Below are 17,538 nucleotides of genomic sequence, written 5' to 3'. Positions count from 1 at the left end.
TTGAAGGGAGCTCAAGAGGTCACATCTAGTCCAACCTCCTGCTCCAAGCAGGACCAGCCCCAACTACATCATCCCAGTCAAGGCTTTGTCTACCCGGGTCTTAAACACCTCCAAGGATGGCGATTGCACCACCTCTCTGGGTAACCTGTTCCAGTGCTTCACCACCCTCCTCATGAGAAAGTTTTTCCTAATATCCAACTTCAACTTCCCTTGCTGCAACTTGAGCCCATTGCTCCTTGTCCTGTCATCTGCCCCCACTGAGAACAGTCCGTATCCTCTTTAAAAACCCCCTGCAGGGAGTTAGAGGCTGCTATTCAATCCCCACTCAGCCTTCTCCCTGACAACGGCTTGTGGGCAGTTTGGGAGGCATCCCCCTGATACTCTGAGCCAAGGGGGACAACAGGGCTAACCAGGGGAGCAAGGCAGCACCATTTTCTTTTTCTTGCTAGATCATCCTGCCTAGGAAGAGCTGCTGTGCAAGCAGTGAGAGCGACCGGCCTCCCCCTCCTTCCAGAAGCTGTGGCCTTTTCGGTTTCCTTTCCTCATTAGGAATTGGGAGGCTTTAGACCCTTATTGCTTCAGCTGCCACCCAATCAAGCAGAGTGTTTAAACAGAGCAGATCTCATCAATCTCGCCCAGTTTTGCTAAGACATAAGGAACACAAGACCTGCCATTGACTCAGTCAGACCATAGGTCCACCTCGCCCGGTCTCCTGTGTGACAAAGCAGCAGAGAGCAGATGCTGGAAGGGAGTGGACTGGGTCTGACCAGGGTTTTTTCCTCCCTCCCTCTTCCCCTCTCACTTGCAGCCTCCAGCATTTAAGCATCAGTAGCATCACAGGCTCTGTCTGCTGTCACAGCAGACATCTCAGGGACACTTTCTCCAGCCCAGTCCACAGCCTCATCTTGTGAGGATCCTGCAGGTCACTTTGGAATGAAAAAGGAGGAGAGGTTGAACCCACTAAGGGCATCAAACCTTCATGATTTGCAAGCGGTGACTGAGGACTTGCAGTCACATCCAGAGACTTTTCTCAGTGCTTTAACGAATGTTATGATCTCTCTGAGGCATTAGCCTTGCCTTACAAACAGTGAAACAGAGGCAGAGTGTGAAGTCACCGATTCAAAACAGCAGCACCTCAGGAACATGACAGCGGAGACCTCATCCCAGCACGGGTCTGTTCCCCAGTGATGGCCCTGCATATTACATGGGAAACGTGCGTGGTTTTACCCTGGGTAAGAACCAGTTTGTGAGGACTAAAAGGTATGCTTCTTTTTAAACATCAGCCTCAGACACAGAAACCACTGAGAAGTCCGGCTGCAAGGGACCTCCAGAGGTCACATCTAGTTCAACCCCCCTGCCCGAGGCAGGATCAGCCCTGTCCAAACCAGCCCAGACATCCACTGTCTGACCTCTTAGCAAAATGACAGTCACCCCGATACAGCATGATACATCACACCCCACCCTGCCACAGGGAAGGTTGGGGGGCCGCAGTAGCCAATGTCCTGCTTCTGTAAAAGGTTGCTAATATATACTGGAGAGACCCCAAGTAGAGGCCGTGCCCCCGCTACAGAGGAAGACAAACCCCCCAGGCTGTATCAATCTTATCAGGGGGAAAATTTCTTCCCGACTCCAAATGCCAGTCTCACCCTGAGCGGAGGCGCAAGACCCTCTAGCCAGGACCCCGTGGGTTGGTCCCAGCAGCAGTGCTGGCACAGCCCAGTCCCCATCCCCAGCCTGGGCTGCAGCCAGCACCTCCAAGGGAGGCTTAAAACCACCCTGATACATGTCAGAGAAAGGGGGGGAGGGTATAGGGGTAACCAGGAAAGCCCGGGCTCCTGAGACCTCAACTCCCAGCCTCACCTGTGCTCCAGCTATGCTACAAATGTCAGCGAAAGAGAGGATCCCATTCCAGCATGCTGCCCCATTTGCACTATAACCACTCAAGTTTGCAGTATGAGCAGAACCTGCAACTGGGATGACATCTCCAATGTTAGCACACAAGAGGCCTTCTGTTTTTTCAGTTCACTGTGACCTTGATGCAAAGCTGCAAGAGGTCAATGGGAATCCTTCCAGTGACTTGCCTGGGTTTTGAATAAGCCCATGCTAACAAGATGTATGCCTACTTCCTGCCAGCCAAGCGCTAATATGAAAGAAGCCTTTGTCCGGGATAGACAGCTGCACATGGGCCCAAGAATGTAAATGTTTAAAGGATCTCTCCACACGCCCAGATCCTTTTCCGTGTGAACTCACTCCATCGCATTTTAATTGCTTTTGGCTTGGGCTTTATTTCTCCTTCAAGTCATCATCAAGTTATACTCAGGCCCTGAAAACTTCACTATTCCACCCCTGAGCACATTTACCTAACCTAGCCAGGGAGCTGTCACCAGCCATGTGCTAGATGCAACTTCCCACCATGCTTGGACTATCTGCACCCTGAATCATATTATATGTCATAATTGGTCTAGACTGTTCTCGTAAAACAAGACCAGAACTATAATTCTGGTGAGGGACTAAATGCTCCTCAGAGACTTCAGCTCTACTGAATTGATCTCGTGATGCACTGGGCTCCGTTTTCTCTCATCCCTCTGGGCTCTCCTATCACACCCACCATGGTGGTACCCGTGCTCTGGAGCTGTGAGGCTGGAGAAGGAGCACCCGAGCAGAGAGGGGTCAAGGTGTTCTCCGAGCGCTCGTGGAATCAGAACTAGCTTGTCTGGGAAATGCAAGGGGAGGGTTGAAGTGTACAACAACAGGCAGAGGACTGGGACACTTAGGAGAAGTGTGCTCCTGGAACACCAAAGTGTGTGCTGGGTGGGATTTCTCAGAAGAGTGGGTCAGCGGGAGAACGCATGGACAGAAGCCCCATCTCACCATGGCAGGGCTGCCTCTGATCCCTAGTGCTCCAGTATGCATTTAAACCCTGCCTATGAAAACCAGGAAGCAAGAACTGGTGCAAAAGGGAGCTCCCATTTCAGGAAGTGCCAAGACTCAAATGCGTCTCAGGAATCTGGGCTGTGCGCTCAGTGGGAGTGGCTGGTTAATCATACTGGTGGTCTCTAGCTCATTGAACGGTGGTTGTGTTATAGCACACAGTGAGGCTAGTGGATAAAGCCATTACTCACGCTTTCAATGAATCCCCCACGGAGGCCCCTATAACAGAGTGGGTAAGTCATCACCACCTTCTTGAATTCCAGTGACAATGCAAAGGAGAGGGGAAGGGGGGAAAATAGGAGCAACTCCACCTTTCTCTGGAAGCCAGCAGTAGAATCAGGTCAAGGGGCACAAGAGGAGGAGAGAAAGGTTGCATATACTTCTAAGACCAGCCATAAGGCTGGTAAGGGCAGCTGGCACTCATATGTCCAGAAATGTCTGTGTGACTGTTTATGCTGCCTGGAGGTATATTTTCACATTGGCCTAAATGAAAAACTAGCATTTTGGAAATGCTGTGCGAGAGCCAGACTCTGGCTGAGGGACTAGAGACAGACAGTGGCTGGGTGACCCCTGAAGGGAGTATGGCACCAAAGGACCCATAATGCAGGAGAAGATCACTGTGCATCTTTCCCGAAATGTGGATACATAAAACGCGATGTACAGAAGAAAGGGGCAAGCCCTGCGGTGCAGCCCCAGTGCAAAATGCTTTCACAGAGAGTATCAGAGCCATGGATCTAGTTTAGCGCCTGCCCTTTCAAGACGGCAGGGGCTGCCAGAATCATGAGGGAAGCACATCCAGCCCTTGTGACCACCATGTAGAGCAGCATGGAGGGACCCCGGGAAAGGGAACTGATATGGAAAAGCATAACTGAGAGGATAGGGAGACACTGTATCTGCTCTGTCTCCAAGGCAGACTGGGAAAGGGAAGGTGTAAGAGTGTAGCTGGGCTTTGCCAGGAAAGGAAAGCAGTGACCACACAGCACAAGGCCATCCAACCCCCCCCTCCCCACCCCAGCCCCTCCTGCTTATATACATGGGGCCAGATGCTACTCGGGCACCTGAGTGTGATCCTATCCACCCTCCTCAAGTCCTTGAAAGCCAGTTACTGCCAAAGACATAAGACACAAAGGCCCCTTTGTGCAACTCTGTCTTAAGGCCAGCAGGAGGTTCACTGCAAGAGTAGGTGCATTAATGGCTTGTCAGGGGCTTGAGCAGGGCAAAGCAGGACCACACTGGATCTGCGGGGTAGGATACAGCCGCAGCATGAAGGAGTGGCATGCCTGGCCAAGGCCCCTACCTGCTCCAGCTCCTGCTCCGCGTACTTCTGTCTGCTCAGCTCATTCTCGGTGCCCTCGCGCAGCTCCCGGAGCCGGTGGGCCTCCTGCTTGGCGATGCTTATCTCGTCCTGCAGCTTCTGCTCCAGCGTCACTTTCTCCACCTCCACCGTGCGGTGTTCCTCCTGAGCCTTGTGCAGCCTAAGGCAAGGAGGAGACACAGGGAGTCAGGAGGGCCAGCAGAGCTGGCTTGTGCTTGGCTGAAGGAGACGTCTCGTCCAGAACAAACCGCAGCATTCCAATAAGCCTAGGTATGCACGTGAGCATGTACAATGTGTGGTCAAAGCCAGCTCTGCTTCTGTTTATGCTGAAAGCAAGGGAATTACGCTGCCATAAATTCAGAGGGAGAGAAAATCTGACTACAGACCGTGGCACTGAAACTCCCCCATTAGGAAAAACTCCAGGGAAGCTTCACTGTACATGGGAAGAAACTAAATAATCCACTTCTGTTTCTTGGCCATGTTTACTTTGACATCCCAGAAGGGCACAAGCCACAGGCTCGTTAAATAAGATGCAAACGTCTTTCATTCTTCTACTTATTCACAGAAATCTAGAACAGCCTGTCATTAATCAGTGCTAATCTCCTTCAAGGAGATAACGCCGTTGGTTTAACCAGTCTTGGAATATGCACGTGTGTATATGCAAGCAAGACATGCTTTCTTACTCCATTTCTCACTTTCTAACAACCGACTCGCTGTTAAGGAAAGCCGTGATTTTGAAATGTGTGTTCAGTTGTTGCCTCTGTCCCAGGGATACATGTCATCATGAAGACTGTGAAAAACCACAGAGCCAAGATACTGCCAGGAAGAGACCATACCAAATGGAAAAGGCCTCCTGAATCAAGCAGAGATGAGCAGAAAAAGAACTAATGGCTGGACGCTGAAATGAGACTATTAGAAATGTTTCTTGCCTCCACAGCAGCAGGATTTACCACTGGCGCTGTTACAAGGGCAATGGTGGACTCTGTCTCAGGGGGCCTTGAGCTCCGGATGAAATGCTTTCCTAGAAGCCAAGCTTTAGCAAAAGGGGCAGCTGTCAGGCCTGGGTCCTGCCAGAAATGGACTAAATGATCCAGTGGTCCTTCTGGACTGTAAATCGTTGAGTTCCTTTCCAAAGCTGGAGGATCAACAGCTGCTGGGCCCAAGAGCAGTGTTTAAACAGCTAAGCGAGGCACCTCTGGGCAGTCCTGTGCCTTGATGGCGTAGGGCAGGTTCTGCTCCCAGCTTAAACAGCCCTTTCTATTAATCCCCTGTATTCTAGCCAGGTAGTTTCCTCTTTTGATTTGGCAGGAGCATTACGATAACTCCAGGCATTACACTAAAAGCTTTGTGAGGTCAGGTGTGCTAAGCTCAGCTGTTCAAACCCTTACTGGGCTGAAGCACAGAGATTCAGGTAAGCCACCCTGCACCCCCAGTGCATCAAGGGAGGGGTGCTCTCGACACACCCGATCCACCTGCCAATACAGTGGTGAAGCCTCTTTGGAGGTGTTGGTCTCTGTGTGTGGCTATAAGTGGCTTCACCACTTTGTTTCCAGGTCCAGCACGTGGGCGCAGGCATTGACGGAAGAGGTGTGCTATGGGGCTACCACCTCTGGACATGTTGGGGACACATTTTTGGCAGGAGCTAGGTGGGAAAATGCCACAGAAGTGGACCGCAACAGAACTTTTAAAAAAATCCAACCCTGATCAATCAGCTCAAAAGGAAACAGAAGCATTTCCAGGAACTGTCTCTGCTCATTCAGGGGAGCCAAGCCCAGAACCCTAGTCCTGGCTTATGGCTATTTAACAGTGATTTCAAGAGGAGAAAAGTGATGGGGAGGTATCTGCGGCATCACATCTTTGAGATGGCCTGGGTTAAACTAAAATCAGAAGCAAGGATATGTGCCCCAGCTCCTAGCAACCTTGGCTGGAAGGGGGTTCCAGTAAGTAATGGACTTCCGAGGGTGGGAGGAAGCAAAGCAGATGTTTATCACAGTATTCAGCACACGCACCTAACTATCCATCTCCACAGCTCTACCCAAGGGTAAAGTACTGTTTGCCTTGTGCCTGCTCCAGAGAGGAGATCTCACAAAAAGCCCACGTGAGGAACTGGGCCTAGAAACTGTTAAAATCATTCTGAAAAGTTACTATGAACAAACCAGCCCATCCTTCAGAGACAGGTGTTGGAGGGCGGCAGTGCAATCAAGAGACACCACTACGACAAGACTGGTCCCCGAGGGGTCAGCCATGGCCCTGCCAAATGGATCTGGATGGGCCGTACTTTCTTCAGCCCTTTTGCGGCTGTGCGGCTGGACACGAGTCAATTTGCAATTTACAGTTCTGCCGAGACGCAGAAATGTTTTCATTCCTAATTAGGAAAGGATCCTGCCGAGACATTCCAAGTGTGGAGACAAACCCACGCTCTCTGCCCTCCGGGGCTCATCACTCCATGTCTTCTGTGCTGGGTTATCAATACCATATGTGTATCCGAATGCCCCGCTTGAAGGGGACATTCCTCTGCAGAGGGGTGCTTGTGTCACTGGGGAAAGCGGGTGGGGGGCAAGCCGTAGTCTCTCTCTGAGTCAGATCAGGTATCAAGCCTTAATATTTCTCTGAGCCAGGAGTCCTACAGCTTTCACCCCCCACCCCACCCTTTCATTACTCCTGGGTCTTTAAAACACAAGCATCATTTCCTCTGATGTCTATGGGGGTGCAAACGAACTCCCCCACATATTCACATCAGCGAATTCAATGCCATTTCACTCCAGGGTGTTTCCACCGAGTTCAGCAAAGTTGTTCTGGATCTGTCTTAGCACAAGTGCAGGGAACCAAAGCCCACTATCTGCAGAGGTAACTTCACATGCACTGGTAGGAGGATGCACTGTGATGTGCGCTTTTGTAAGCAAACATGTTGCCCCTTTTTTTGCCTCTGTTAAGGGGTATGGACAACTGACTGGAAACAGTCGTTGTGAAAGGATCTCCCTTCAAAGGCCCTACCGGAGAACAGAGCTTGGCTTTCTTGCTTGTGTGATCATAAAGGCCTTTACGGGGTTTTAAATTGCGTAAGTGTGGAATGAGGAAAGAGTCTTAAACATGAAAACAGGCACATGGAGAACGCGAGTCAGCCATGCTGTGGAGGGAGCCATGTGGGGGGCTTCTCCCACCAACCGGTGAGAGAAAGCAGCGTTAACCCCTTTGGAAACTGGATCTACTCTGTGAGAAAGTGACATGCCAAAAACAGTACAAGCCAGACTCTGGCCGAGCCAGGAGCTGAACCTTCATCTGCCAACTCCTAGGTTCGGCTCCTGGCTTGGCCACAGTCTTGCTCGTATAGTTCAGTCCCAGGAACTGAACCTTCATCTGCTTCCCCACCAGACAGTCCTTCCTGCCCAAGCACTGCAGACATGTCACTGGCAGCGCTCTCAAGACCTCAGCTATGCCTGGCACGCATGACTTCCAGTTTCTTCCTGCCTGGCTTCAGGTAACAGAAGCGAGAGGGCCCAGGCACTTCTGCTTATTTACGTCATCCTGTTCGCAGGGACAGATCCCAAGGTCACCTTGGAGATGGTGTGAATGGGAAGGTCTTCAGCTTACAGGATGGCTTACTTCTGAATGCTGCCTGGGAAGTCAGCTGTTCCCTCAAGTTCTGGATTCAGAGGGATTTTCTAGAGCAGGGCTATCACCCTCACTGAACTTTGATAAGTGGCATGGGTCCGCAGACCAGCTCCATGCACCAGATCTAGCACGTGGCCCTGGATGCCACATACAGCACGTGCTCCAGATCAACTGCAAACATTGGTCCAGGGCATGCAGTGTGCGGGTTCAGTCCAAGACACAGGCAGCACCACATGCCAGATGGCAGCTCCGCATGCCAGCTGCATCTCCGGCACCCCTGCCCTTGAGTGACTGTTTCAGTAGGCAGCCAAGCTTTTACGCAGGAATCCCCATTGCCTTCTGGCTGGAGAGAAATCTCTTTCTGTTGGGAAATGGCCAACCTAGCGGTGGTAAAATTATACAGGACTTTTGACAGGTGATTTGCTGAGCTGAACTGGCGGCCTTTCAGACACAGGAAACGTAGTTTTTCCTATCTGTCTGTTTCAGGAACAAAGCCGGTCATATGTCTGCATCACCCATAAGGGAACGTGAAGTTTTGCACCATCATCCCAATACCCTGTCAGCTCTTTCCTTCCCAGTGAAATCATTGTACTCAAACTACTTGACAAGAGAAGGCTCTCAGCACAACACCATGAGCAAGGTTATTCTTGGACGCCTGTCATGAGAAGATAGGCAAGAGAGCAGGCTCCAGGACTAAACATGTTTATGGCACTCTTTCCAAGGGCTGAAGTGTTTGCAAAAATCTTCACTGCAGGTTTACATTCCTGAGATGCTGGGACAAGTGCCGGCACCTCTCCACACCACTCCTCAGCAGCTAGCGCAGGCAACGGGGGCCTGACTGCCCACAATGAAGTGGTTGGGAATGTAGCCATCTGCTTCTGTGGCAGCTGGATTGGCTCTTTAGCTTTGGAAATGATATTCCAGATACAAGTGAAAACGACGAAAACTGCAGTCTGCAAGACTCTTTAAGGAAATGACAAAATGCCATGTCAAAAAGTAAATGAGGAGATTGTCACTGGTAACACTCTGGATGACCTTCCTCCCCAAAAAAGCTGTGCCCATACAGACCCTGATCTGGCAAGCTTTTCTCACGTAACACCACTGGAATCAACATCTTTGCATTTTGCCAAAAAGAACAAATGAAACATTTCTGTGATGAACGAGAGACCGAGTTCAACTATTCCTGTTCAACAGTCCAGCACTGGGAGGGCTTCATATTTTTAACTCTTCCCAGGAAACCCTATCTGGGATTTGGTTATCATTGTGCTGTCAGGGAAGGGGTTGCTACTGAGGAAGAGAGATGTCCAAATCTCATTTCTACCAGATTGATGCACTTCCTCCCACCAGCCAAGAGAGCTATGATATAATCTGAGTCCGTCCTTCCAACAGAGTCCAATTACGTTTTATTCTTTTCTAAGCCTCTTTCTTTTTGCAGGAGCAGAGCTATTCAGTCACTTTAAAGCAAAAGGAGAAGAATCTGCTTTCTCTCCTTTGTGCTGACAGAGGGAAGCCGGAGCCGATCAGCACCTTCGCTGCTGAAGCACAGGAAAGCGTGGTGCAACAGCAGCAAAATTCCCACTTAAAAATGGAGGTGCTTAAGCGCAGAGGTGATAAACCGGTATCACCTGCAACAGGGAGCCCTCCATCATTCCGGCTATGATCTGGAGTGCTAGCAGTTGTTTTAATTCCCAAATCACCAAAGCTCCCATTTAAAATATTTTTAGGACTTATTTTTTATTGTTAGACACCCCAAAGCTTTTTGGCGAGCAACTAACCAACCAACGTACATAAATTAAATCTGGGAGTAACCAGAGGGCTTGGGGAGAGAAACAGGCTTTTTACAACTAAAAAGCTGAAAGGCATGGTAAGCCGACTGAAACATCCTCAAAATTAATTCCTTGGAGATGTGTGGGAAATTACACCGCAGCTGGAATTTAGAAAGCAACACAGACCTCAACATGATTAGTGGAAGATAAGGTGAGAGGCATCATCATTCAGGCTTAGCTACCCCTGAGCGTAACTCTGCTCTGTTATAATGCATCAGACACTTGCGCCCAGTGTTTCCAGTTCAGCAGAGTGGCTTTATGTGACTCTGTAATGTGAATGAGGCTGGTTCTGGCCTTCCAGCAGCCCATTTGGCACAGCCCATGTATAAGTGACTAGTGCATTTCCTGCAGGAGCTGGGAAGGCTGGGATAAGCCCAAAGCTGACCTGATGAACACGGTGCTAGGCTCACTCAGTGACTAAGCAAGCATGCCAGCCACCCTGACTGGCTAGCAGATTTATCACGGTGACCCAAGAAGGCCATGGCTGATATCCAGCAGGGATCAAGTGATATATGTGAAGCACAAGAGCTGGAGAGAGCATGCATGCTTTGTTGAGGACATATGGCTACAAACCCGAACTTCCAGAGGAGACCCACAGCTGGTGGCTAAGTGGACAGGGAAGACTCACCTCTCTTGCAGGTCATGGAGACTTTGCTCTGCTCTCTGAAGTCCTTCTAGGTCTTTCATCATCTTCTTCATGTGCTCCTTTGAGTAGCGATTCTGGATGAAGGCAAACCAGCATCCACCCACTCCAATGACAATGGAAATCACCAGCAAGAAATCCTTTAGGTGGTTATGACGAGTTACTGGTGGGGGGCGGAAAAAAAAAGTAACAGGATATTGTTTAATTCCAAGAGGGAAAGATGAAGATCTTCTTTTCAATTGTTTCTTTGCACAATGGGAGAAAGAAGAGGTAATTAAAAACAGCGTAAGAAAGAACCATGGCTCTAGAAACTTGGAAGTCAGGGAGAACTGATATCAATCCACAACTATCGGCCTCTCGAAACTAGCAGACAACTGTTACCTAACCTAAACAGATGAGCCCAAAGCAATGCCAGATATGAAGGTGAAATCCCACCAGTCTCTCTGACTACATGTCCAGTGATCACGATGGCAGGATGCAAAAATCTTTAATTTAATGGAGGATGACCCAGCAACATGAAAGACTCTATATACATAGCCATATCCATATGCAAAGTCATCAAAACAGATGTTCTCCTCTGAGGAAAAACAGATTGTAAATCATGAGAAAGGCGGGGAGACAATATTCTCTGCTAAGATCTGGATATGAAAAACTTCCGCAGGATTTTAGGAAACCCAGTTTCTGCCTTGAAACGCTCAAAGCACTCAGATACTATAGTGACAAGGAGTTATATGCAATTTTAAGAGAGATAAAGAGGTCTTCATTAGATCGGACACTAATTCACCAGCTCTTAGCTGGATCTCACAGCTTAAACCTTTGCTATGTGAGCACAGATCATCACCACAGTGCAGCATCCAGCCACACACAAGGTCAGGGGCTGTTTTCATACACATTTTTAAAAGGTCCTAGAGAGATTCTTGTGAGGGTTTCCAGAGACAGAGATTTTAGACTTTGATCAAATGGGGTGAGGTGACCACCCAACATTATTTCAGTTTCCTGTTGTGCCTGTGCATGCACCACTTTTTGGAACTTCAGAGCAATTTGTACTGAGACACCTGAAAGGAAAGGGAAAGATTTGGGGAAGTTTGCCGCTGATAACCATTGCTTTTCTTTCCTCACCACAGCAACAGATCAGTCCTGTCCATACTGATCCAGTTTTGCTGTCTGAATGACAGAGTAGCATGAGCCAGATATCACATCACAGGGGAACTTGGGATCAGGGCTACCTGAACAGGACTCTCTTTCCCCTCTGTTGGCTCTGTTATTATTTGTATGAGTGATGTGCAGTTCAATCCTAGTATAAGGGCACTGAGGGTTTTCTAGCAGCAAAACAAACCAAAGAGCCTGGGACCAGGACTTCTGCAAGAAACCAAGGAAGGACTGGTCAGGGGGGATCAGAAGGCATTGGGGGAGTCACTGTTCCCCCCAGCACAGCTAGGAGTGACCAGGAACAACGGTCACAACCTAGCAGAGGGTAGTTTTAGGTTAGACTTCAGAAGGCGCTATTTCACGGTCAGGGCGGCTAGGGTCTGGAACCAACTTCCAAGGGAGGTGGTGCAGGCTCCTACCCTGGGGGTTTTTAAGAAGAGGTTAGATGAACACCTTGCTGGGGTCGTTTGACCCCAGTACTCTTTCCTGCCATGGCAGGGGGTCGGACTAGATGATCTGCTCAGGTCCCTTCCGACCCTAGAAACTATGAAACTATGACTCTAGTGCCCCAAACAGTGCAGGGGAGCAGCAGAAGTCCCTCATCTGAGGAATGCAGGCACTGTTCCCTTTGTGCCCCTGGGCTATAAGATACCTCGAACGAAGCCAAGAAAAGGCAGGAGGACCATGCCCCCATCTCCTCAAAACAGGAATGAGCTGCGTTCAGTGGTTACGGTTGGCCGAGCTGTATGAGTGGAAGGTTACACTCTCTTCTTAAAAGCTTGCTTAGGAAGGAAGACATGGATAAAAGAACAGGAGAGTCATTTGTATTAACACCATCACTCCCTGTTGTAGATTTATGGATAATTCAGAACTGCAGGAGCTTGAATGACTATGGACAAACGTACTAACAAAGTGGAGGGGGAGAGGTGTCAAAGACCACTGAATGCAACCAAAGTAGTAAACCATCCTGTCCCCGAAAGCATGTCTAATATAGAGAAGGATGTTTTCTTCTGTTGTGGGGGCCCCAACTTGGAGAGACATACAGTTTCTCAAAGGCTGTAAACACGTACAAGTCCCACACACCCATTAGTAGCTAATGATGCCGAAACCTCTAAAAATTATAGAAGGAAAATTATCCAACCCGAAGGGACTAAACCCAAGACAAGCCAACCCTATTCTGGACTGATCATGATGAATAAAGTTCAATTAATCACTACACAGAAAGCTGATGGTTGCTTAGAAACTAATGACCATGGGTGATGACTTTTCATATAGGCAAATAAAGGATGGTCTGAGCCAACAGCATATATATATATATATATATATATAAAAACACTTTGTGTTCCTAAAAGATTAATTTCCTCAAACCGAGAAAAACCATATGCAAAACCTGACCATGGAAAAAAAATAAGACAGGAAAACATGAAGTACACCTGGGAGTTCTTTGCAAAAAGTTGGCGAAAACCAACCACTCCCCAATCCAGAAAAACGACAAGTCTGGTTACAACCCGTCCTGGTTCAATGGCAAACTGAAGGCAGAAATCCTACTTTAAAAACAAAAAAGCAACATGCAACAAACACAAAAAAGGAAACTAAACAGCAACTTCCCTCAGCTCCTAACTTCTAAGTTATACCATTTTCTAAGAAAAGCTAAAGATATCATGGGAAAAACATCTGTGGTTGGCAGGGCTAAGGACAATCAAGAATTTGGGGGTTTTATTCATTCACTTATTTGATACATATTTGAGACAAAAAAGAAAGTCCTGGCAGTAGTGCAGGCCCATTACCAGACAGGGCTTGCAATTATATATGATCATTGTAATTGTATAGGAAAGGCAAAACTATTCAGTAAATACGTCTGTTCCTGCTTTTTTTTTTTTCCACATGCAGATCGTAGGGTTGTATCACATGAGGATAAGAAATATGTTCCAATCCATTATTAATCAGGGAGAACTGCTTCTTTTTCTCATGCTAGGCCACTGCAGTTAATAGACTTTCCAGCATCAGACACAACGTGGCCTGGGCCATAGTCCTGGAGAGGACTTCTGGGGTGCCCTGTTCCTATAGGAGCTGGCAGACCCACAAATGTGGAGGTCTAGTTGGGGCTGGTCCTGCTTGGAGCAGGGGGTTGGACAAGATGTGACCTCCTGCGGTCCCTTCCCCACCCTCATTCTCTATGACATCTTTGCATCTCTCTGTGAAGCCTATTGATGGCACCAAGCAGAAAGCAAAAGAAACATCTCAGAAAGCAGGAATTCAGAGGAGCATCTCGCTTCACCTAAAGCAGTGAGATTCCTGTGAAAAATCTCTACAACTTCACCACCCTGGAGAGCATAATTACCTCTGAGAAGGCAGTTTCCAAAGTACTTGGAGCAATCAGACCTGTTCTGGATTCAGAGTTTTACGGTGGCAGGGATCCAAAGAGCCATAAGTGGGCTGCACACAAGGAAAGGTCTGTTCTTAGAGAGATTAGCAATCAGGTTCTGCAGTGCATTCACACCGTTACCTTATACAGAAGTAGACAGAACAGGGGTCACTTCTTCTGGGTTAGATGATGCCTTCTGTTTTCCTCCCCACTGAAAGAAATCCTCACCTCAGGTGTAAGAAAAGCAGAGACTCCCAAAGCAGTGCTTGCTTTCCCAGTACAAATGTTGGACTATATACCCACTGGTCACTCAGTTAGGCTGGGAACAGGAGGAGGGGAGAAGGAGGCGGCACGATTTCACTTGCTGTGGTCCATTACATCCAAATATTTATTGGAAATAGCTGCTTAAACACGCGGTAGGCCTTCTCAAGTAAGCATGCAACTCCTTGCAAGCACGGTATGTGGGAAAGAGCTTGATGAGGTGAAACCAGTATTTATGAGATGGGAGTTTAAACGTTATGGATCTGATTGCCAGGCCTATACGTCAAGGTGCCTAGAAAAAAAAAGAAACTCTCTTGTCTGGAGAAGAGAAGACTAAGGAGGGATGTGATAACAGTCTTCAAAGACACGAAGGATAATTACAGAGAGGAGGGAGATGGGCTTTTCTCTGTGGCTGCAGGGGACAGGACTAGGAGCAAAAGCTTTAGACTGCAGCAGAGGAAATTTAGACTGGAGACGAGGAGGAACTTTCCAACTCTGAGGGCAGTCAAGCATTGCAACAAACTGCCTGGAGAGCTGGGGAATCTCTATCCCTGGAAATATTTCAAGAGTAAGTTGGACAGACAGGTGGCTGGGATGGTTTAGTTGGGGACTACTCTGCCCTGAACAGGGGGCTGGACTACACGACCTCTGGAGGTCCCTTCCAACCCTATGATCCAGCTAATGTAAATCATTTCTCAGAAACAACATCCAGCAGCTAAGGAACTTCAACCAAGTTTAGAGACTTCAATTAAGCCTCATAAACCCCCCGCTTCCTCCCAGGAGGCAGGTCAATATTTGAGACCTTCTACAGACAGGTAAACTTCATTTGATCACATTCGATTTGATCTTCCAATTTCTGTGCACAGGTGATTTGGCATCGCCATGTTGGCCAAGCTATAACCGGCCCTTTTGGATGGTCCTGCTAGGGCTCCAGCTCCATTTCAGAGCACTTGATTACACGTAAGCTCTCCTTCCATAACTTCAGTTGTGACCCGTCAGCCACCACGTCCAATGAAGCAACACTGATCACAAAACTGTTGCTTTTTAAGCCATTTAGTTACTTTTGTGTGATGCACAGAGTAGCAAGCCAAAAAGATCACAGCAGATGGAAGATCTCAGGCATCTACCTTTTTTCTGGTGTCAGGTGGTGCCATGCCAGCCAGTAAATACAGGCTCTCTCCTTTGGTGTTGGCGTCACATCCTGTTATTATTTCACAACCGCTGTCGTTTAGAACTAGGCCCATTTTCTTAGCACGAACTGATCATTCCCATACTGGACGTACATACTTTGCAGTAGAATAACACAAGGCAATAGCAGTGGTTCATAATGTAGCTGGGTTCGCTCCCCACTTTGAGGTAGCCAGCTTTCAAAAAGCATAAGCTGAAAGCTGGCATTTTCTGAGGGGTGCCTTGAGTGTATGGGGCTTAAACACCTCCAAGCATGGAGAGTCCACCACCACTCTGGGTAACCTGTTCCAGTGCTGTACTACCCTCCTTGTGAGAAAGTTTTTTCCCCCCAGTATCCAACCACAACTTCCCTTGAGGCAACCTAAGCCCATTGCTCCTTGTTCCATCATCTGTTCCCACCGAGAACAGTCCAGCTCCATCCCCTTTGCAACCCCCCTGCAGGGAGGTAAAGGCTGCTATTCAATCCCCCTCAGTCTTCTCTTCTTCAGACTAAATCAACCCAGTTCACTCAGCCTTTCCTCATCAGTCACCCCCAACTGGTCTCTCTCCAGTTTGTCCACATCCTTTCTGTAGTGGGGGGCCCAAAACTGGACACAAGACTCCAGATGTGGCCTCCCCAGTGCCGAATAGAGGGGAAAAATTATTCCCCTACTCTCTCCTGTGTAAGGAGGGGAGAGAGCGTGGCTGGACCAGCACACCTCCCTCTCAACTTCCTTTCTAAAGCTCCCTGTCACAATAAATCCCAATGGGGTCCCCATGAACATGACATCCAAGTTCAGCTTGGGCCCAAGTTGGAAGCACACGAGACTGAAATGAACCTAGATCTTCTGAGATCCAGACCAGAGCTTTAATCCACACCGCCAGCCTTGCTACCCTATTACAGTAAGACCAATGCCAGTATCATCCAAGATGAAGGATCCAACAGCATGAAGGGGACCTGATGAACTGCAATCCGAGTTACAGCTTTGATGATTTCTTTTCAGTGCAACTGAAGAGACAGGAAACACAGCTTAAGTTTTTTGCCAAGAAGCTACAGGATACAATATTTTTTCAGTCCCTAGGTTCTAGCATCAGGCTTTAACGGTGCCAAGTCAAAAACACAAGCAGTATAAATCCAAGCTGCCTTTTTCAATTGTTCACAATTTTTTCCATCAGGCATTTTGTATCAGCTTATCACCTTACCAGTCAAGGCTGTAAAAAGTGTGCTACGAGGTACGGTATATCTGGCAGGATATACAGGCAATGGAAGCAGAAAGAGTGGGGTACCCAACATGATGAACCCTCTGAATGAGAGGACCAACCATTGGATAAATGGATCTAACAGGAGACTAGCACATTGCATTAGCAACCAAAACATGCCTCCCATATCCCCCCTGGAAACAGCACCCATGCACTTGGTGGATTTTCACAGATAGATTCATAGATTTAGGGTCGGAAGGGACCTAGTAGATCTTCTAGCCCGACCCCCCGCCAGGGCGGGAGAACAAAAAAAAAACCCACAAAACAAAAACAGGACTTAAATGAGTCCAGCCAGGTAGGCATCCAGCCTCTTCTTAAAGAGATTTTACATCTCTAGGTGCATTATGAACACAAAAATTATATGGCAGAGACACTATCCTCCTTTCCTCATGAAACCCTCTGACCAGGGCAAGCCTGGGAGATTTTACACAGGTGACAAATATTGTCATCAAGCCTCAGGGTGGTTTTTGTGCTATTAAAATCAGCAGCGGCAAGACAAAAAGGAAGCGCTCGACCAAGCCCTTAAAAAAAAGAACCAGCGGTTGTTCTAATCAGCATTTGCACGAAATCAGGAGAGCAATGTCTGTACAACATAATGCCTGGCTTTGAAAGGGGTGAGGCAGAAACAGTATTTGCTGTTTAACATGCCTTTGTAGTCTTACTGAAATCCAGTACCACCAACGGACTTTCACTTCCATTCATTTCACAGGCACTCCCAACGAGGCTGTGATTTCCAGGCCCACATTATACGGAGGATGGAACCGGAAGTTCTGCAAAGCCACAGGCAGACTAGATGTTGAACCAAAACCTGAGCTGCTGCAGAGAGAAAGTAGAGGAAGAGCGCATCGATGAGCCCTAACACACAGAAAGACATTCCTGGTGCGTTTCTGCCATCTCAATGTATTCCCGAGTGCACAGTTTTCTAGAAAGTCCCGGCTCTACCTCACCCTGGGCCATCCGAGCCTGTGAAGCACAAAGCAGAGCATCCTGCAGCGAGGACGCAGCGGGG

General features: G+C 48.3%; 1 protein-coding gene across 3 annotated transcripts in view; it reads right to left on the bottom strand.

Moving 5' to 3' along the window:
* The window catches only part of STIM1 (stromal interaction molecule 1), a 175,465-nt gene that overhangs the window by 33,731 nt on the left and 124,196 nt on the right, over positions 1–17,538 (bottom strand). For all 3 annotated transcript variants that reach the window (XM_019524620.1, XM_019524621.1, XM_019524622.1), the window contains exons 7-8: positions 10,313–10,490; positions 4,229–4,406 (exon numbers count right to left, since the gene is read on the bottom strand). In XM_019524620.1, the coding sequence (XP_019380165.1) occupies positions 4,229–4,406; positions 10,313–10,490 (356 nt within the window). The remainder of the gene's footprint in view (positions 1–4,228; positions 4,407–10,312; positions 10,491–17,538) is intronic.

The sequence above is a fragment of the Gavialis gangeticus genome, unplaced genomic scaffold, assembly GCF_001723915.1.
Source record: "Gavialis gangeticus isolate Ggan-Ray unplaced genomic scaffold, GavGan_comp1, whole genome shotgun sequence".
In the NCBI taxonomy this organism is placed as follows: Eukaryota; Metazoa; Chordata; order Crocodylia; family Gavialidae; genus Gavialis; species Gavialis gangeticus.
Note: the sequence above shows the minus strand (reverse complement) of the source record. Positions and strands in the feature narration are given on the sequence as shown.